This window comes from Plutella xylostella, chromosome 4 (genome assembly GCF_932276165.1).
Source record: "Plutella xylostella chromosome 4, ilPluXylo3.1, whole genome shotgun sequence".
NCBI lineage: Eukaryota > Metazoa > Arthropoda > Insecta > Lepidoptera > Plutellidae > Plutella > Plutella xylostella.
The window spans coordinates 6,095,670-6,117,684 of record NC_063984.1 but is presented as its reverse complement, the minus strand read 5'-3'; the positions used below and the strand labels follow the sequence as shown (position 1 = coordinate 6,117,684).

The window sequence follows — 22,015 nt, the reverse complement described above, 5'->3', positions numbered from 1 at the left end:
ATATACAATACCAAGTAAAGTAGGTGTCTTAAACGCTTGCTCTATCTATTAAACTAGAGCCTCCATGTTTGTAAATCCAACATTGTGCGTAACGAATAATTACAACGCTTATTTAGGAATTGGTGGTAGAGGTAACCTATCAGCCAACACATTAATAGAAAACCTACCTACTTATCTCTTCGCTTACAAAGTAGTGACGGGTAAAAGATACATCTTGTAAAAAGCTTGTCAATCCAGAATACACACATCACAAGTAATCTAGAAAGAAACGATCTAAATACTTCTTAACCCTTTTATGGTCGCGGTCACGACAGAGCCGTTGTAGCCAGACATCGGCACCATATGGTGAGAAGGATATCGACAAGTACATAACATCTACTACTCACTTGTGTATAGGGTTTCTGATTTCTCGACCTGTTTTCGTTCTCGAGCTTCGAGAATTCTCGAGCCCAAATTCTCGAGTCTTCTCGAGTCTCGAGCCTTTGTAAGAAGACTTTTAGAAAAAAGCATTAATTTAAATAAAAAAACACAAAATTCCCTTTTTTTACTTTGCCAACTTAATCACAAAGAAAATACTCTACTAATACTCATTATTGGCTGTCAAGCTACTTATTACTAGTACAAGGTGGGCCAAAAGTAATCACCCTGTTGGAAGTTGCTCTCATTAAATTTGTGCAAATGGCCGCCAATTTCAAATCAGTTTTGATATTGGTGGACTAGACAAATGCAGAATGCAAGTTCAGAAGCCGGGGAGTGATATACTCCCCAATAACTCGGAAGAATCTTTATTCAGTTTTCGGGTCGTTTTTTTTTCGTTTTATCTGTAATTTTTTCCTGCAATATCGCCCGATTTAAACGTTCAGACAGTTTTTCTAAGGTTTTTTTAAGTCCCGTGTTTATGTGAATAAGCTCGTGTCTCTGGAAGCCCTTAAGGACAACATTCGACACGAGTGCGGGAATCTCTCGCCCGAAGTTTTCGCTGAAGTGATGAGAAATGCCATAAAACGAGCCTGTTTGGCAATCAATTATGACGGTGCATTTGGTTCATATCATCTTCTCGACTTTACCAATAAAATTGTAAAGGTTCAAATAAACATAATCAAAAAATAGAATGAAGTTTTTCATTTAGAAAAAAAAATGAGAGCCAAACAACATCGGATGACTTCTTTTGGTCCACCTGAACTAAGAAACAGTACGTAATTATTACCTAGTAGTTATCTTTTAATATTTTATTGGTATTATCAGTACAGCACTAGCTTAAATGGAGATGAAACATAATAAATCATAATACACGCGCATGGTATGCGTGTGTTTTGTTAAACGGCGCAGGAAAATTCAATTCTAAATTTTTATCTCAAGGCTCGAGAAATTCTCGAGTCTTCAGATTTTTTTCTCGTCTCGAACCAAGCTGAATTTCTCGAATCTTCTCGAGCTCGAGAATTCTCGACCAGAAACCCTACTTGTGTACTGTCGCCAACAAATCCGATTAGTGAATTTATTATTTAATAGTAAATTTTGCTTTGAAAATAACTGCTATGGTTGTTTTATAAATAACTGCAGTAACCATCAATACGATATAAGGGTGTAGTAGTCACTGTACGAGTGTCACACTCGTAAATTACGGACGACACAAAGTGTACAAAGTATAAAGCTAGGGAATTAAATGTCTTTATTTTAAGTACATAAATGCAACCCTAAACTTTGTTTAATAGCCACGCAATCCTCCTGCGCAAAAATCATTCGATGATAGGCGTTAACATTGTCACTGTACCTGCTAAGATATTATTGCACTCGACAATACCAAGCTCAGCCTCATCATGTATCCTTTCATATCACACGATCGGCCTCGTGGTAATCCGATATGGTGGGCGCCACACTTGGATTATGGCGGGATTACTCTTGTGTAACATTCTCTATCTGCTCAACATCTGTGCTACCACCACTGGTGGCTAATTACTGTTAGCGATGACTGATGTGACGATGACGCATGTATTTTAAACTTTAGTCCGTACATCACTGTACTTAATTACCAGATAACCAGCTACCTACTTAAAATTTAAATCTTCCGCGATGAACCATGCGTCAATGTTGGTAATGTCAGCAAGTAAGCTGATACACGCAATTGAATTATACCATGTATTGTTGTTAGCTACTTGTGAAAACGATTAGCATCACAAACTGTGTAGTTTTACAATCATATACGAGCTAACAGGTCGTTAGAAGGGGCAAAAAGGGTAATACAATCTGCGCAGTGGCAATGTCGAGCTATATATAGTTGACCACCTGTCTGCTGTCTGTCCAGCCGCGACTCACGGCTGACCCTCACCCACATGCACAAGTATTTAGTTGCAATTTATAATAAATGAACCTACTTACTTACTTATACCTAAGTATAATGCACGCACATATGTGTTATGTTAATATCAGTGTTATATGCGATCCAGCCTATTAAATTGACTGTTAGTTCAATTAAATAGCACTCTAATATTCAATTCAACCTAGACAACTTTATAAAAACAATTAAAAAAAAATAGGATTTACTTAATAAGAATTTGATAAAGAAAATTTAGGAAAACAAATAGTTCTTTAATATCTTAACTGTTCGTTATTCCTATTTTAAAATGTGATAACATATTTTTGCAGCCTAGTGTAATTTATCAATATGTTTATGCTTCAGTATTTCCTAGAAATCATATTTCATATAACATTTCTCGTTTGTGGTGTAACAATAAAATGTAGTAAGTATGGGCATAAATTTAGTATCAACGTTCATTTATGTCAATTTAATATACGTTGCATATACTTCGATAAACCCAAGTACATTATTTTGTAAGTAGGTACTTACCTACTTTAACATATCGGTTTTCCTGCTTGACTGAACAATCCTGTCTGAGTGACTGCTTCGTATGTGTGTATGTGTGTATGTCTGGCATATCATAATATATTTGTTATATTTTATGTACATTGTACAAAACGATGGTAGGTGGCTGAATTTGAGAAATATTCTGTACCCTCATAAAATATGACAATGTAATAATTAATAATAATTAGTAATATATTATTACCTATGAAATAGAACAAACCTCAATACCTATTACCTACATAGTTAACCATAATCATTGTCAGGACACCCGAGTCCGCGTTGTTCTATTTTGTCAGGTTTGATAAGTTAGTGTGTGTAGGTACTCGTATATTTTTTGTGATAAGACGATATTTTATTTATGTAGAAATAACTATCCGTTTTCTTATTTGAGAATCATCCGTAGCAAATATTTTGTTTATGGCCGGACAGATAAGTTACTGTTGCCATAATAATACCTCGTACCTACCTACTCAGTTAAAGGTATATGTGTCCCCGGGACGGGTGCACGGGTCCGTTTAAGACTTAGATAAACGCTTCTACAATCTTGTACATATATCGCGATCGGCGATAAATTCGGTTTTATCGTGGAACGCACATTTATCGACGTCGATAACGGACCAGTGCCGCGGGGCCTGGAGGTTCACTCTATTTGACAAACATCGAGCCACGACGGTCTATCTCGTTGTACCGATTGCACGACAGCTCTCGTTCGTTCGTTTTTCGTCAGTATATAGGGTAAACCCTGGTAAGTCAAACGTAGATACCGAGGATGGTCGTCGCGGCGCGTCGCGTCGGTCGGTGGCTATTTGAGGTCGGAGTCATCGACACCGCCAAGGCCGCGGCCGTCGCCTCACATCCATCCACTTCGATTAGACCACGGGGCTTATTGAATTGGGCTAATATATCACTCTTATTATATTTTAAGTACTTATATCATTTGAAATTGGTTAGAGGCTGTAATTTTATGGTTTTAAGGCAACTATAATTAAACCAAATGTTTTAACTATTACTTATATACTTACATTAAGAACTTATTACCTACTTAGATAAAATGTATCCAGCTTCTGAAAAGAAAAACCTGGGCTCATCTTTTACTTTAGATTTTTTTCTTTTTACATAATACGAGTAATAAAATTTACTTACGTATAAAGAGCGTATAACATTTAATTTTGTTGTGACACTTGTTATACATTTTTAAAACCCACTCTTATGCTAATAATTTTTTCATACGGATACTTACTATGATACGGGTTATTCGGGCATCGATCGGTAGGGGTAGCAACTTATAATTTTGGTTCTCGCAATCTACAATTTAACCAGAGGCAGTGATGTCCAGCGGTACCGTACCGGAATTTAATTAATACACACACATAGACGGACTGTCCACTGCTGAACATGTAATACTCCCGCTTATCAATCGAATATGAAATACATGAATATGGATATAGTGGAAATAAATTGAATAAAGCGTTAAAGTATGTGATGTAGTACCTACGCAGGGATTGATATAAACATGGTGTTTTGCGCAATCAGCGAGTCGTGTCATTAGGGAAAATAGAGTAGCTCTGTAACTGAATTAAGTCCTAATTAAAGTTATATTCGATTGTGGTCAACGCAGAATTATTATTTGGTTACTTATTTAAAATTAAAAGCTCTGCCTATTTAACTAAACAATGTAAGTACTTGTTCTACTATTGGATTGACTTCCCGTTCCCATATTTGCGTAACTAAACTATTCTGATTTTGGAAATTGGTCTACAGACAGACGGCAAACAATGGCAAACCACTCGCTCCTGCCACAATTTCACAGAGCATTACCCTTAAACGGCCAAATTCACACCATTCCGCGATGTTTACGCTACACTGTGAATCTGCAAGAGCACATTATAATAAGATGAAGAGGGTTTTTAATGTGGTCCGGGTGAATGATCCCGGCGACACGAGAGGGCCTCGGAACCGGTCGGACCGCTCGGGTCGGCTATAGCACTGATATAGCACTCCTATACCTATAGCAGTGATGTAGCTGCAGCCGAACTCATCGTGGCAAAAATGAACCCGGAGAGAATCTGAGATTCTGGTGACGGTTCGGTTGTATAATCTTTTAACACTAGGTGTAGGTAGATCATAGGGTATTCGAGAATGCTGAGCAACTGATTTAAAGATGTATCGTTTTGTGATAAACTCATCTCACTAAAGCATAGGGTAGGCAATAATGCATTTAATTAAACCCTAAATAGTATTTGTTTTTAGTATTCAAAAATTATCTCAATAAGGTCTGCTGGGTCTAATTGGTCGTATCTACAGGGAAATTCCTCATCCAACAAACGTCAGGTTTTCCTGCAGAAAATACAACATCGAATTTGTATTCAGTTTGTATATCGCACGTTCTTTGTTTCAGGTAATAACGGCAAGGAGAAGGAAAATGCGCGGAGTAAGGAAGCCACGTCGCCGGCTGCTCGCTCCGCTAACGGTTAGTGCCTTTGTGATGTCTATTACAGAGCTTTTATCAGCATCCCCCAGCCCGTGCAGCCAATCTATACGCTTATAATTCAATGATGGTCGATCGCAGCGTTGCCATGGCAATGATAGCGTGAAGAGCTTGAATGAGTGCTTATTAATAGCGCTGTCTATGGTGGAGGCGCGCCCTAGACGCCGGTCCCCGGGGGCCCCCGGGCGCATGCGCGACAGCCCCGCGACCCCGCCCCGCCCCGCGCGCCCCGCACACCCCGCTCTGCAGGGGCACCACGAGACGCGCAGCTCCCTACCCCACGCATTTTTGCGGAAATTAAAAAACCCTCCAGAGATAATCGACCGGACGAAATACAGAAATGAAATTCTTGAACTAAACTTAACTACGAGCACGTAATTGATAATTGACTTTATAGCAGAAATTAATGTCTAAACAGTGTTGGTAGACATTGAATCTTGAGTAGGTATAGGTAAGTACACCAGTTTACGATCGATAGACGGCCGAGTGTAACTCGTTCCCAGCGCTTGTTTTTGTTATGCGAAGCGGATGACGACGGCGATATGCGAGTGTTTATTATTAAATTCGCTGTTCATATTGGACAAATTCAAGCGTTAGCTACCGCTACCCATCATCATTTATATACATAAATAAAATTATACTGGGTTATTGTTACATACAATAAATTACAATACTTACATAGATAGTATACGATGTAGAGATAGTAGAGTCAGATTTATAGTTAGTACAGTAGGCAATATCCCGCATAAAATGGATACTGCTGCAACTGCAACCATTTATAATTATACCGACAGTCTTTATATTTTGTAAGTAAATATTAGATGTTTTGATATTTATAACGTGGCCAATCAAAGTTAAATAAAAGTCTCATCTAAAAATAGATCTAAATTATGTAACTGATTACATCATCTTATCACACTTCTGACAACTGACATCACACACCAGTCAGCTAATGATCGAGTTTACTTAATTTATCAAAGATTAGGCTTACAAGTTACAACGCACCATCATATATGTACTTTACATCAACTAACTACAAATTCATTATTCCTACAATAGTCGAGAACCTTCCAAGAGCATTACATGCGTTTCGTAAATTTACATATCGAAAACTTTTCGTAACTCTACCTACCTGCCTGCAACACGTTCCTAAGTATAGTACCTAACTAATGTTCGGATAACTGGTACAGGTAGGTCCTTCAATAATGAGTTTGAGTGTCCATAGTCATTATGGTCGTGCGTTATCACGAGGACGCGGGGTGAGCAAGTGTCGTGGTATTCAGACCATGTCGGCGTCGTCGCCCGGCTCTTTATCTCCGCCACTTCGGTACTTAACGCACATTAACACATGTCTTTGAGCCCCTAAATACCCTCATTTTTCATAAATAAAGAGCATTCCCAGTTTATGGCTTTACGTCTGCTCTATAAGAGGTTCAAGAAGAACTCTACAATCGATCTCCAGTTCACTCCTCTGGACCAGTTCTTTCGTAACTTTCACTCTGTAAATCATTTTATTAGTTCCTGTTTCTACCGTAGCTTTCGAAATTTTACTTCATTGGTCTTAAAAAATATGTATGCGTGAGTAATTAGTATATACCCAACATATTATGTATCATTGTGACAAATTTATTTCGGTTATTGGTAGTTGGGGTGGCGTCACCCAGTTCCATGGTTATTCCTGTCTGGAGCGTCAACAAGTCGTTCCCTTCGCAACACTTGGACATGTTCCAGTGCCGCCACAGAGCACAGCTGAATAAGATCTTTTCTGCTGATTTCTTCATTGACTCACTGCTTCCCGATATAACATTGCAACGCAATAAATAAGCTTACGTGTCTGTTTGCAACTACACTACATAGTAGATGATCGTTTTGAGAGCATTGACCATTAAAATTCTTTTGGTTCGGAAGTATGAGCAGCCCGATAGATAACTGAACTCTCTACTTTCTATATAATCGCAGCATTACTAATAGAAATAAATATGCAAGCTCTGAAGTTTCTCGAGGCTCGAGAATTCTCAAGTCGATGATAGAATTTGACTAGTAAGATTTATATCACGTTGTTCATAAATCGGAGAGATTTGCGCCGCGCTCAGCCTGCTTAGCGATAACGAGTTTGCTTGGCTATAAGCAAGTAATAATATCAATTTAATAGGAACGCTCATTTTGATGCTCGCGCGAGTTCGTTGAACTACACCGTTTGTCTAAAAAAAAACAAACCATAACTTGGTATCTTGGTTGCATGGTTGCTGATTAATAAAACGTGGCAATTATCAATCATATTAATAATTAAAAGATATCTACTTAATTAATTCCGTACTCTTTTCCGAACTTTTAGATGTACTTATGTAGATTGAAAATGGCGTCACTTTCTACTAAAATATTTTGATGCCAAAATTGCCAAACTACTAAACTTACTTCGACCATCTTTAACCGTCCTTCCCATTAACACAACAGTAAAGCTAAAGCAAACTCGTGTTCTGGTTACCTGTGCGTACTGTTTGCTTCCTTAGTAATAGTAAGTAATAAGTATCATGAAATCATCAGCCCATTACTTTGTGGTCAAACAAAGCTAATTCTTGGTAATCGAATGGCTGGGCAGCGTGGGCGTGGTCTCCACACCATGGGCAGTGTGAGCTCCTGATTAAAGCGTCCATTAGCCGCGACGAGCGACGTCGAAAGTGACTCATTGTCTATCATTAAACGCTGGGCTGACTACACTTATTAGTTATTCACGCTCGCTTAGCGGTCACTCTTCCTTGTGCTTCCTCGTTCACCTTCGAAGGTCTTCCTGTCACTTGCGTAAATGATGACGCGACACGTGCTGGGGATCTGATGGATCGCCGAGTATCTTGGTGGGTGCTCAGTGCTCCATTGCATCGGATAGAGCGGATAAGCTCACTTAGCTGTTATCGAAGCCAATCATTGATCCTCGAGATTATCTTATTATCTCTTTCAATGACGCAGTCACGTAATGCTAGGGTAAAGTGCGAAGTATTCCAGCATTAAATCGGCAAGTGCACGTTACTTTGGTAATATCTGGTGGTGGCTGGTCGTGTGTAGACGTGCTGTGTTGAAGTGGGTCGTCGCGGCGTCGGCGGCGGATCAGCGGGTTTGACGAGTCTGCGGCAGATCCGTTACCTCGAGAAAGTTACAGCTCGCAATCCTACCGACGGACTGCCTAGTGGCTGGTTATTCGTTTTTTTTCTAGCAGTTATTTTCCTAAAAATCAGAAACTATACTTTGTTGATGTATGCGCTTCAAAATATGGCTACGCATAATAAACTTTAGCGAATCATCAGCAGTTTATCTCGTACCTCACAGTTGGTGTTATTGGCACTTTATAAAGCTGTTATTATAAACATTATTAACTGGAATTAAATACATAAACAGCAATATTTTGCATTTGAGATAAGTTACTTCGAATTATAAATTAAATCCAATGTAGAGATGCAGTATAAATGGGAAAACAAATAAATCATAACATGAACCATTGGGTTTAGATAAGGAGGTCAGAAGACCTGACAACAAGGTGAGGGGAATGGACTTGTGATTCATTTTATGAAGACAAAACACGTCGTTTAGATAAGAGTGAGTAGATTGAAAAAGAAAATACCAACTGCATACATACAATCGTATCGGGCAATCGGATTTTACCCTTACAGGCTTAAGTATGTTGAGAATCTTGTGGTGATGTAGTTTAGGTAGGGGTTCGCGAACTTTCGCTACACTTGACGTGGGTATGCTAGTTAGTAGATATGGATCAAATCTATAAGTATCGCCAAAAACAGATCTCAAAATCAATCCGTTGCTAATTCAATAGGTATTTTCACGCTTACTTTCCTTTTAAAAAAATGTAGGCCGGTATAACATCAGTGCAATTAGCGAATACCTGTAGTAGTAGCTCTTCCGCAGCCTAGATTCACTGTAGCACATCATGAAATTTTGACACAACTTTTCCAATAATTTTATAGTTAATTAAAAGGTTTTGGAAATATTTCCAGGCATCTATTGGGACAGTACTGTTCATTTTATTTGTAGTGATTGGTGTGGCCGTGATGCATGTAAATGTAAAGTAAATTAGTGCGAAGTGCGTTCGTTGAGCAGGCGCAGTATTATCGGGCGACGAGTGTGACGAGTTGACGACCTGGCTAGGTACTTGCGTTGCGATATACGATACGACACAGCAGTCGCTTGAACTGGTTCTCGGTGTTACAATTCAATACAATACACATTATTTGCATCAATTAATAGTACCTAAGTATTTTTAATAATTATGAAGCAGCTTCTCTACATCGGTATTTCTGTTAGTCATAAATTGTAGTCCATAGGACTTAGGTATAGGTAGCTTCTAGCTACTACACTTGTACTTAAGTTTACTTACACTAAGTACATCATAAGTAAACCGATAAAAATTCAATAACATTGTAAGTGCCATAAATAAAATAGGTTATACTGTTATACAGGTAGGTACATTTTATCGCAGTTTTACCATCACGCACGATCGTAGACCGTAATTTACGCTGTCCGTAACTCCGCAACGACTTTGCCGTCCCTAAACCGCCGGGCTGGGCCGGAAAATTCGAGAACATCGGGATCCGTGTGTCTGCGGAGAGGCGGAGGCTGCGATCAATACGGCGAGCCGGCGTCGCGCGCCGATGAAAGCGAACGCACCTCGTGGCGACCGACCCGCGCCCTTCACTCCGCCGAGTCGACGACCCCCGCCCCGCGCCGCCCCCCCGCCGCCCGGACAGCCCCCGCTCCGTGACCTGGTTCGGGACATCGTCACCCGACGTTCCGAATCACCGCCAGGATCAACGATCAATTATTATACGTCGTGTGTCCGTGATTTCTTGTAGCTATTTCTGGCCTCTATCTATTCTGCCTCTGTCGATATGCTTTGCTGCCAGGGGTTAAGCTTTACGGTCCTCACATTAGGTATTACAAGTGATCTTTAATGCGTTCCTTATAAATCTCAGAGTCATAAAATTCAAAATTATTTCGGATCCATAATTAAGTTCTTACTCCGATACATTCCGTACACTTACAAAGTACAATCAGTAAAATCTCTTCAAACGACCTATTGTCATACTTACCATGTATTTTCATGAGTAACGAACGATCTACCCGAATACACTCGACTCTTTTTATGTGGTTGATGGCGGGCTCATGGCCAGGGCCAGAATTCGCGTGACTCATGCATGGGAGCCACACCACGTCACACTCACAACAGTTGAGTAAACAAATGCCCATGGATCGAACAAGCAACGAACGAACGCCTACACAGTACACATGGATCGATATAATGCACCCGACATTAGTTATGTAGGGTCCGACAATGGGGTCCGGAACACACTTTGGGCTTTGTGATGGTATAGGTACATTTTAGTAGAGAGTACACTATCACGTGAAATTCTAGGGTCACAGCGCGCTGTAGGCAGTATTATCATTATGGCGGTGTTATTTAGGCAGAACTCAACTGACTACTGATAAGAAATGAGTAGTTAGTAGAGTACCTTAACACAAATAACATGACTGATAGTTACAAATCGCATTTCCCTTCAAACGCAGCGGCATCTGCGTTAAAAATAAAGGTCATTGAAAATAATTAATTAAGTACCCTTGTTATTTTTAATCTACCTTTTTTCTCGTTCGAGATATGAGAAGTATATTAACGGGACTTCAGCTGTTGAATTGAACTTGAACGTCGCGGCCTCCACTACACTGCGCTGGGTAAAAATAGATGAGAGCAACGATATAAGTAGTGGAGTAGAATTGAAGAACAATATAAACTTGTTAACTCAGCCAATGTATTCTATAAAAATAATATTATTAAATGGCCAATCTCAGCTATTATTGTTGGCTTAAATGCTGCAAATAAAGACATTTATTAACGTTTCAATCTCTTATGCACCTGACCCAGAATTAATTTTTTCCCTTATTTTTCTTTTTGCAATTCAGGCACTTACCCTCCCCTGTTTCTTATTTCAATTCAGGATTTTCTCTCCCCTGGTGGCGTCAAATATCAGTTGCGCTTGCGCAGCAAATCCAGCAACTATTTTTGGCAGCGAGCATGTGTGCCGCTGGAAAATACCTCCGCGCCGCGCTATATTGGGTTGCCCTAAAAACTGTTCGTTCTCTTATTACATAGTTTTTTTCAATATAAAGATGATCTTAACCGAAAGTTGCAGATGTTCTGACTCTTTACAAATCATTAATGCGATAAAGAAAGGACTGCAACTGCAATTATAATTCACCACATGGCTAAATAAGAAACGGGTATAACATACTGAATTCAAACCTATTATCCACGGTCTCATGCGCTTAAAATTAATTCGTATCTCTTATAACAACAGCTAAGTAAAAAGTGCAGCTAATTAAGTTTGAGCACTGACTGTGTAGGAAGGAGGAGTTATGCTCTTAGCTCATGCTAACTGTAAAGCTGTCTAACTCATGCTTCCGACACGACAAGGTGTCTGTACTGTTCGATCAGACAAGAAGTTGTCACGTAAAGCATTTTTTGAAGTACCCACTTATGATTTTTACATTTTTTTATAAAATGCTATGGTATGGGCCGTATGGGTAACTATGTTTAGTATGGGCACAGTATGAGTAACGTAGTTAAAATAACTACTCGTATAAAGAAGAGGAGTGGCGACCTCCGATGTCGACAGCTCCGCTCACAGCCCATCCGGTGATTGATAGCCTCGTGTCCCTTGTCTCATCTCATCATTAAACATGGCATCTTCCGCGTAACGAGGGTTACAAGGACTGTCATATTCAGTGAGTGTTCATCATTCATTTTACCCAAGTCACGTTTCTTACATGTAAACAGGTTTCAATCAGATTGGAACCACGTCAAGTGGCGCATACGCAACGCTAACGTTTTTTGGCGTTCGTGTTTACTGCTGATCAGACTACAATTTCTTCCTTTGTGGCTGTCGTGGATCAGCATGTAGGTAACTACTTTTCCATACCTAATAGTAGTAGTGGCGGCGACTGGTTTTGGATAAGACACATGCCCAATCTTAGAAAAGAGAAAGAAGGTTTTCCAACCCTATAGGAAACCGTTGGAATTGTTTGTCTGGGTGGGTTGTCCTTGTCCTGCCCCCGGTATCGACCGGCGCGGCCGCGGCTGCACTGCGCCGCCCGCCCCCACCCCGGCCGCCCGGCCACGCGCTCACGTACACTTGACATTCGCACTCCCTGTGCCGCCCGCCGGTTCATGACCCCACCTATCCAATAGAATAGATGCATTGCACGAAAACTGACTAATTCTTTGAAAAGCGGTCTTTATACCTACTACTGAGGCGATGTAACTCCGCGCCGGAAACCATTGCTATAAACATGTGTGGGCGACGGGCACGTACTTTGTACATTATATCGACGGAAAACGTATCTACATACAATAAGTTTTAAATGTTTAGTGAGTACCTAAGTACATACTAATATATTATTTTCTTTGCCAACAGGAGAGGATCACCCGGGCCAGAAACAAAGAAAAGGATTCTTCAGGAGTTTGTGGAAGAAATCTCGTCATTACTCGCTGGAACACCCTTGAAACAATTACGTCCCGCAGCGTTTGAGCCCCTTCCATTCAACTATGAGTGTTACTAAACTATTGCATCGTACCTACCAATGTAAACGACTCTTTGATAAACATTTTTACCATTAACTCAGTTATGTAACGATTATTCTATATTTTTTAGGATTGTATATAATAATGTATTGTTATTTCCTTTTGTAAGAACTCGAGACATCAATAATGATTGTAGTAACGTGCCCATTGCAAACCTTAGGTACCTATATCGCTATCACAATGAAATATTACGCATACCTACATACATACCTACAAAAAATTCACCAGCAATACCATTTAATATTATATCTACAACAACAAAAGAAACTTATAATGTGGAGAATAGCCTACTCAATTTATTTCCAAGATTTGTAAACAAACACGTCATGGGTAATAAAATATCTTGTAATTATGATGACATAGATAACGTTTCTAGTGAAATGTTATTGTATCGTGCATTAATTTAGAAAACGCATAATAAAAATGAACTTATAAAAAACTTGAATATAAGTATGAATAAAAATTATAAATGAATTACTTACCCCCAAGTTATACGGTATGACATTGAGCTATATAGATTACGAGTATAGGAACACCTACTTCTATACCTTCTTACACGAAAACTTGTTTTTTACACATAATAATGCGTAAGTAAACCTGTATTAAAATGTAGAAATGTAGATAACCATGTAGAAGATAGGTTATAATATCCTAATATACCTACTTGTTTATTACCTTTCATATGCAAAATAAAGCAACATTGTTATGCATCAATATTTAATTTGTCTGCTTATGTTCTTGCGAACGTGTTTTATAATGAAGAGAATTGTTACTAATTTGAGAATACCTTTACTTTGTAAAGATTTAGACATAAGTAACGTGCCCTTCCTAGTGTGTTTAAAAGAACCAAGATCCTTAATAGGCTATTGCTACGAGTTAAAAGTTTTATACCAATCCTTGTATTCGAGTGTACTTAATTCTTATAACTGTAGATTTTGTCTAAAGAAATAAATTATGTTAATTAGCTTTCTAAGTTTTTTTCAAACCCTAACGTAAATTAAGGAGGGAATATTAGAAAAACAATTCCATATAATACAAATCATTTTATTATTAGATAGACACAGTTCCCATCGCTTATCAGAAACAATGTACAAAGCTATAGTAGTAATATCAAATATTAAACAATATGCACCCTTTCGCTTACTGCAAGCTTTATTTAAGGATACAGGGTCATTGAGCGCTTCTAAGTTCCGGCAGCTAAGAGATAGAACAAAATGCGAAATCTTGATTTATTTATTTACTACACAAGACATGTAAATGCAGCATAATAAAAAGGAAGCATAGCAAAATATTAGAAGGTGGCGACCCGAATCACCATATATGCGACTTCTGTTTCGTTCAGAAAGGATTAAGAGATAAAATGCAGAGAAACATAGTTCCGTGCAAAGTAATTTAGACATAATTTAGAGAAAAAAAAGTGGTCCAATAATTGAGTCAGTCAACACAAGGTGGCTCGCGAGCGTCACCGGGGTGGCGCCGCTGCCCGCTCGTGAGGGTTACACATACGATGGTTCCAGTGGGACTAGAGATTTTCATTTAAAATCATAATACTTTCCTTGGGTTACAGTGTCTTTCAATTCGTAACAAGCCCTTACACGAATGCATAATTATATATATTTTGTATATTGTTACAGTAATTTCATTACGTGGTATAAATAATTTCTCGTCAAGCATCAGTACTAAACAATACAAGGTTTGCGTGAACTCACGATCCAGCTCGACTAGTATCTAGAGAGATACGCACACAGTAAACAGTGGCCACGCACCGGGCGAGCTTGGGTTCCGCTGTATGTAGTACGCGGATGCTTGACAAGAAACTTAAAAAGGATTCTCTATACACAATGCTTTGAGACCTGCTTGCAAAGCCGAGTATGCCTCACTATTACCGGTCAACGAAAGCTAATTTAAAAAATACAATTTAAGACCATTCTGCAGAGACAATTACGCCGCGGAAGCGGTGAGCGTATAAAAAGGGGTCCAATATCCAAAGAGTAATTGTATCTGCATACAGTTGCTAAACGCATCAAACAATGATGTCGCCATAATTTATCAAATATCAAAACAAATGAACGGTCCTTATCACTTTATAGAATATACAAAATGCAATTACTTATTTCCATGTGGAAAAAATATTATCTTAGTATTCTTAGATCACGGCGTTCTTCGATCTGTGAACAAGAAATATAACATGGAGTATACCGATTTCCAAACATGCCTACATTCACCTAAAACGCATTACAGACGGAGAACATACTATAATATTTTACGGTTCATAGGATGAGCGATACTCTGTAATATGCTAATATAAAAATGTTTATGTGCCCGACTCTTATAAAAAAAAGAGTATTATCGTGACAATCTGTGATGCGCTTAAGTAAGGTGAAATTATGTTTATTGCTATTACAAATTATCTTTATGTGCAGACTTACCTCTTAGTAACCACAGTTAACTAAATAGTCTCCTAACTTCTCCACTACCGATGCGGCTTGCTGGGGTTGGATGGGTTCTTCGTACAGAGAAATTACGACCGCTGCAACAAAAAATAAGATAAGTATCGTACCTCAAATAATTAGCGTTACCTTGAACAAAAACTGAACAGGAAAACTATCAAAAATTACTTGCTTACATGAATATACATAACTCTTTAGAAGTACGGAAAACACTATTCACAATAAGTTGGGAATCAGTATAGTAAAGTGAGATTGATTACTGAAGTTGCCACTTTTAAATTTAAAGCTATGCACAATTTTACATATGTGAATTGCATTAAAAAATATATATCGCGGTGTAATTATACGAATAGCGCGACTTAAAAATCGTATAGAACAGAATGGAAAAAGTCGAGTGACAGCTCTAAATATTTATTATTATAATTCATAATACTGTTTTAAAAAATTGAAATATCTCTATCAGCATAACTATCTACTAATTACTGGTTAGCCTTTTTTGTATTGGTTATTTCCTACTTACTAATTATCGGTAGAGAGTGATACTAGATCCACTCGCTTGTAGCTCATGCTTACCTTGTTGTGTTTTCATGCAGTGGACGCCGACTTTGCCGAGCTTGGCACGGATGATGCTATTTGTGCCGCTGAGGTAGATGTATCGGGATCCCGCTATCGTCACTCCCCCACTCGTTAGGAGCGATTCATTCTCGAAACCTGCCACTATTTTCGCCACCTCATCTTTTGATATCTGTTGGCAATGAAACGAGCTGTGAGTAGTCTAGCTCAGACAAGGAAACAAAACCAAACCCTAGTAACTTTATTACACTTTTGTCAATGGGGATTAGCAGTTTCGTTTTACGTACGTGAACGCTTCAATAAAGCCAAAAATAAGTATATTTGCAATTGAATAGTTTTGTGGATATACTCATAGGATTTTAAATTGCAGGTTAATCGGCTGCAGGACCCGCAGTAAATAAAATGCCATCAAAAACAGAAAAGTTGTGATATCCTATCCACCAAGTCGGTTTATGTATTAACTCTCTACTTAAGGGTCTATTATCCAAATTTATAACGTTATTCTATAACCTAACACAATCTTGTAGTGACCATATAAATATAAAACAAAAATGATTTTTTTAAATAAATAGATTGACTTGACAATCGCATGAAATACCTACATATAAATAACACCATTGCCTTATCGCCTTGCCGTATATTTACTCTACATTATGCCGAAAATTTGGTTTGATTCATTGTCCACAGGTATAAGCCAGACGCATCATGAATAAAATTAAGAAATCAACAAAAAGAAACGAAGAACTTAAAATAAATGAGATTCTATCTGGTTTCAAGGTCTTCTAATTAGTCCATTAATACTGACCTTGCTCTTGACACATGCATACGGCCTTCAAACATATCGATTGTTCCCATTCAACAACCACGGAAACTCAATAGCCAATAGGAAAGCTGTTACTGGCCAGTTTTTCTTATGGGTGCGAAGAAAGCTAATATTAATATTTGAAAATCATTATTACTCTTAAGATACAAACGGTCCCAAAGGTCGAATCAAAATAAGAGGTCACTTCGAAAGTAAGGGGTTAGGTATTTGTCTGGACGTTTTTTTTTTGGCACTAAAATAGTGTAATTAAATACCTTAAATATGTTCCAAATACCGTATCAAACTTTTTGTGATAAATAGTAGTGATAATTTTATTTAAAATGTTTCATTATGCTGCGAAAAGTGAGTGACTTGCTTGCACGTCACCTCACTCACCTCTGACTACTTCGGAGATAACAGTCGTGATGAGTCGTGAGCATATTGCATTTTGTTTTATTTTGAACTATGTAAACAAAATATTTGTGATGAAACAGATATTATGAATTCAATTAACTTGATTCAATTTAATTCAATCTTCTATGCCAGGGGTCGGCAAGTAGTTTTAGGTAGAGTCCGGATATTGGTCGAAAATTTTTTAAAGGTCCAGAAAAAAAAACTGATAATAATTGAGTAAGTACAGCTATTTATTACTAAAATTAGTGAGAAAAATTGTATCGGCGGTCTTGAGCCAGGTTTTTATAGTTTGGTTCTCGTGAAGAACAGCTAATTCGAAGAGTGTCTTCTAAGTGAGTGTCTGTTAAACAAAAACAATGTTTATTTAAAAAAAAAAAAACAAAATTTTAAAAAGATCTTTCGCATATATTACCTATATCGAACCAAAAATAGTAACCAACTTGATGGCAAGTTTTATGCAATTTTGATATTTTCTGGAACATGTTTGACCCAAAATTCTTCAGTTATCACCTTTTTATATGTTTGCAAAGACACATCTTGCAGATCGATTATTTCCATTTGAAGTGACGCCTTTGGCAGATTAAATAACTTGGAAGCAAGGACTTGTGCTTGGCAGCCACATCTGTCCATTCGGCGGCTGCATCAACTTCAAAGGGTGACTTAAGAAACAGAGATAGCTTCCCATCTCTGCAAAGTCTTGGAACCTTGTGGCGAAATCATTGCTAAGAAAAAAAAATGTAAACATTGCAATGTCTTCTTCAGAGTTCTCCTCATTATAATTATTATGGTCATCGGAGAAGCTATAAGTACCTATGAAGCGCGCGCGGCGACTCGACGGCGCGGGCGGCGCGGCGGCGGCGCGATGTTTTTGATCGATATCGATGTTGTAAAACAAATTAATTAAAACAAAAAAAAACACACACTCACGCCTTGTACTAATGTACTCCCTTGCGGGGTAGGCAGAGGTGCATTGCTGCACCCACTTTTCGCCAGAGCGTTATGTTAATCCCAATGTAATAGGGGGCGAGCCTATTGCCATTTTTCGGACACATCCATGACCCGAGAACAAATATCTGTGTTTAAACAAATATCTGCCCCAGCCGGGAATCGAACCCGGGACCATCGGCTCAGTAGTCAGGGTCACTAACCCCTACGCCATTCGGTCGTCAGATTAATTATTGGTTCAAAATATTACAATCATATTCAAAGTAAATAAATATGTATACTTGACATGCCTACATTACAATATTTGGCGGTCCGAGGTTCAACCTTTCGCGGTCCGCAAACGGACCGCGGTCCGCCTGTTGCTGACCGTTGTATAAAGCGTTAAAAGAAACATTCCAATACCTATCACCTAGAATCACATGGTATCCGGTCTAGCCATACACACATGAAATCATCCAAAGCTTACTCCAATTACACAGTGATTCAGCAGAATAATCGAAAAGCTCATATAAATTAACGAAAGCTAGATAAAATGTAGTGGCTAGACTGTCTGCTATCCGTGATAAAGTGGTAAAATCACTGATCTAGATTGAGTCCGAGTTCCGTAAAAATTATCTCAATATGTATTTTAACATATACCTAGGGATAAATAAATGTTATGGTGCCCATTTTGTCCACGGTTTTAACGACGAACCGGCCGACAGACACGTAAAATTAACAGTATTATTAACATATTTTTAAATAAATAAATATGTGGGGACATCTCACACACGGCCATCCGACCCCAAGCTAGGCAGAACCTGTGTTATGGGTGTCGGACAGCTGATATATCTACACAAATACATAGATAGATAGATAATAAATATAAATATCAACACCCAAGACCCGAGAACAAATATCAGTGTTTAAACAAATATCTGCCCCAGCCGGGAATCGAACCCGGGACCTTCGGCTCAGTAGTCAGGGTCACTAACCACTACGCCATTCGGTCGTCAAAATTGGTTTTACCAGTGTCTGATACATTTATACACTAGGCGTTATACATAAGTGTATGTTTTTCGTTTTCGCCATTTAAAAGTATAAAATAATAAAAAAAGTCTTCTACAAAAATCATATACTTATGAATGCCAATAAACAGTTTAAATATGTATAGGTATGTACGAGATACATACGTTTTCTTATTATGTATAGCTGTTCCCGCGCGCTTCGCTTCGCCTTAAAAAGTTTTCCCGTGGGAATTCCGGGATAAAAAGTAGCCTATGTTCTTTCCCAGGGTCTAGACCGTATGTATACCAAATTTCATTCAAATCCGTTCAGTAGTTTTGGCGTGAAAAAGTTACAGGCAGACAGACAGACACAGTTACTTTCGCATTTATAATATTAGCTAGGATTCTGAATCTAAAGTCCTTATCAGAGGCCTCTGATATGCGTAAGTAGTTAGGTATTTATTTTTTATTGTACAGTACAGGTGGTGTCCCACCAGACCTTCACCTCCCGCTGGGGCGGGCGGGTGTGCTTGGGGTAATGTGGGTCATTGCCCCTTCAATAAGATTTCACTAATGGACATACAACTCGCAATAAGCTTAGTTTCCCAATTTTATCCGTGGACAATATTCATGCAGAACGCATTAAACACTCAAAATAATTATTTGATTACCTACGAACTTATTTGTCATATACTCAAGACTGAAGATCCCCAAAAGAATATGTTGTTAATCACTTAATAGTTTACGGCCTTGTCGTTTAGGATCATCACATTGTTCGCTGTCTGTCTATTGCCATACCAACACATTTACTTACACTAGATAGTTAGATACACATTTTTGTAAAATCTCATGAGAGAACAAGACAAGACAATTGGAGGAAGGGGTTTGCAAAATCTCGGCACCAAGAGGGGCATGTGCAGGGGTCAGAAAATTACAAAAAACGACTCACGTAATATCGCGCCTTACACGCGCTTATAAATTACAGGTATGATGATATTGATAATATTATTTGCTACTGAAGTAGAACGGATTAGCTGTTTTAAGGTGAGTATAGACTACAACATTAATTTGTAACCTTAGACAAGCTTGTAACAGAACGAGCCGCCCTCTGATAATGCTCTAGCTAGTGTATCATCCTTTTACGAACTTTTTGTCATGCTTTTGCCTGTATAGTACTATTCGTTAGAACGTTAAATTACACAGAAATGCTCGACAAAATGATGTAGTCTACACTCATATTAAGAAGCTAACTACAAAGGTATTATCCCATGTACGTAAACTAGCTACCTATATTTACTACGGCAAAGTTAAATAGTAAAGAAAACCATATAACAAGCTTTCCGACATTGTCTCATAAACGAAAACTGATCCGCGGTGCTCGACTGGACTAATTAAAATCTAACTAGATAATAGATGACCCACTATCACTAACCATTAATCAAAATAATTCAGTGCATACAAGATATCTTTTTGTATATATTATTATGTTAATAAGAATAACCTCTGCTTACATTAAACTATAATGCACCAATTATGACTGCACTAGAAAATAATTTCTACCTATTTGCACTAATTCCTTTGTATAATTTGACTGAAATGACTCATTGTGGTCAAATATTTTAATCTATAAGTAGGTAAGTCCTACCTATCTAATATAGCTGAAACTATGTAAAGCAGGAAGGTAGGTTATCTTATAAGAAATACCAATACTTTTTTGCAAGGGTTCATCATCATCATCAGAGAGCAATTGTTTACTCTGGCATGGCTCTGCCAAGATTTGATTTTCTCTGCTGACCATCAAATAAACAGCTGGAGGATAGAGGAGAGGAGTGGTGGAGGATAATATATTTTGCAAATGAATGAATGCATGGAACTCTGCCTATTATAAACGTCGCTTGATCAGCAAGTTGCATGTATCATCAAATATTGAAACTAGGTAGATAGGTACCTACTACCTACAAACCGGCCGGCGCCGCCGGTTACAATGGCCTATCATGGAAAGATACTGTAACTTACAATCAGGTGATAAACAATGAAAATTCATGTTCTTATAGTAGATTTAGAGAAGTAAGTAGGGCCGTATAATATGGCTTGCTGGTTAAACTTGAAATGAGATAAATTTCCGATACGAATCGGCTGATGCTGCTACCGCATGTCGCCATCTTGTGCAGTTACCGGCGGATAAGAATTCGTCATCCGTCGTGTATTTGATAGAACAAGCACTTTCACCACAAACGATTATTATTTTACACAAACCGCAATCCACAGTCTTTTATATTGTTCTCAGAGCACTGTACACGTAGAAACTTACTTCGAAGCCTTCCGACTTTGCCCAGACATTTCCATCGTGACCGGCTATAGCAGCTTTTGTTACACATCTGGATGCCATTAACTGTTTGTCGACGTAATCCTGCCAGCTCATTTTGAAAGAGTTCGTTTAATTTAACTACACTTGACTATTGTAACAATTTTCTTCTCGCAACGAGCAAACGCTCCACACGAACAAAAAGCACTGCGGTTTCAAAATGGCAGCGTGGTCATAGACTACCGGAAGTTCACCCACTGCTGCCAACGTGACGTTTATCGGAAACCAGAGACAAAAACGGGTTTTACCGAATAAAATTACCGATTCAAAACAGCACCATCAGTAATAACATTACTATTATACGAGGTAACATAAAATTTCACTATTGTTATTTTTCAAATGATTATAACTATTGATATTTTTAAAGTTGAAACAATAGAATTTTAAGTGGGTGGTTATGTGGCCTAAGCAAAAGTGTTATTATTCCGAGGTTAATAGATCATCAAAACTAACTCATAATAATAACAAGGCCAAGGGAATACGTTGTAAAGCT

The 22,015-nt window shown here is 38.3% G+C and overlaps 2 protein-coding genes across 3 annotated transcripts in view; one reads left to right on the top strand and one right to left on the bottom strand.

The window, feature by feature from the left end:
* The window catches only part of LOC105384066 (serine/arginine repetitive matrix protein 2), a 100,843-nt gene extending 87,653 nt beyond the window's left edge, over positions 1 to 13,190 (top strand). For both annotated transcript variants that reach the window (XM_038121176.2, XM_038121177.2), the window contains 2 exons: positions 5,262 to 5,333; positions 12,821 to 13,190. In XM_038121176.2, the coding sequence (XP_037977104.2) occupies positions 5,262 to 5,333; positions 12,821 to 12,909 (161 nt within the window). In that variant the 3' untranslated portion in view covers positions 12,910 to 13,190. The remainder of the gene's footprint in view (positions 1 to 5,261; positions 5,334 to 12,820) is intronic.
* An 825-nt stretch (positions 13,191 to 14,015) lies between these two features.
* On the bottom strand, positions 14,016 to 21,694 carry LOC105384065 (profilin). The gene is made up of 4 exons (XM_011554228.3): positions 21,469 to 21,694; positions 16,011 to 16,182; positions 15,417 to 15,517; positions 14,016 to 15,155 (listed from the first exon to the last, which is right to left on the bottom strand). The coding sequence occupies exons 1-3, from the start codon at positions 21,577 to 21,579 to the stop codon at positions 15,420 to 15,422; spliced, it is 381 nt and encodes a 126-aa protein (XP_011552530.1). The 5' UTR covers positions 21,580 to 21,694; the 3' UTR covers positions 14,016 to 15,155; positions 15,417 to 15,419.
* Between the last annotated feature and the right edge of the window lie 321 nt (positions 21,695 to 22,015).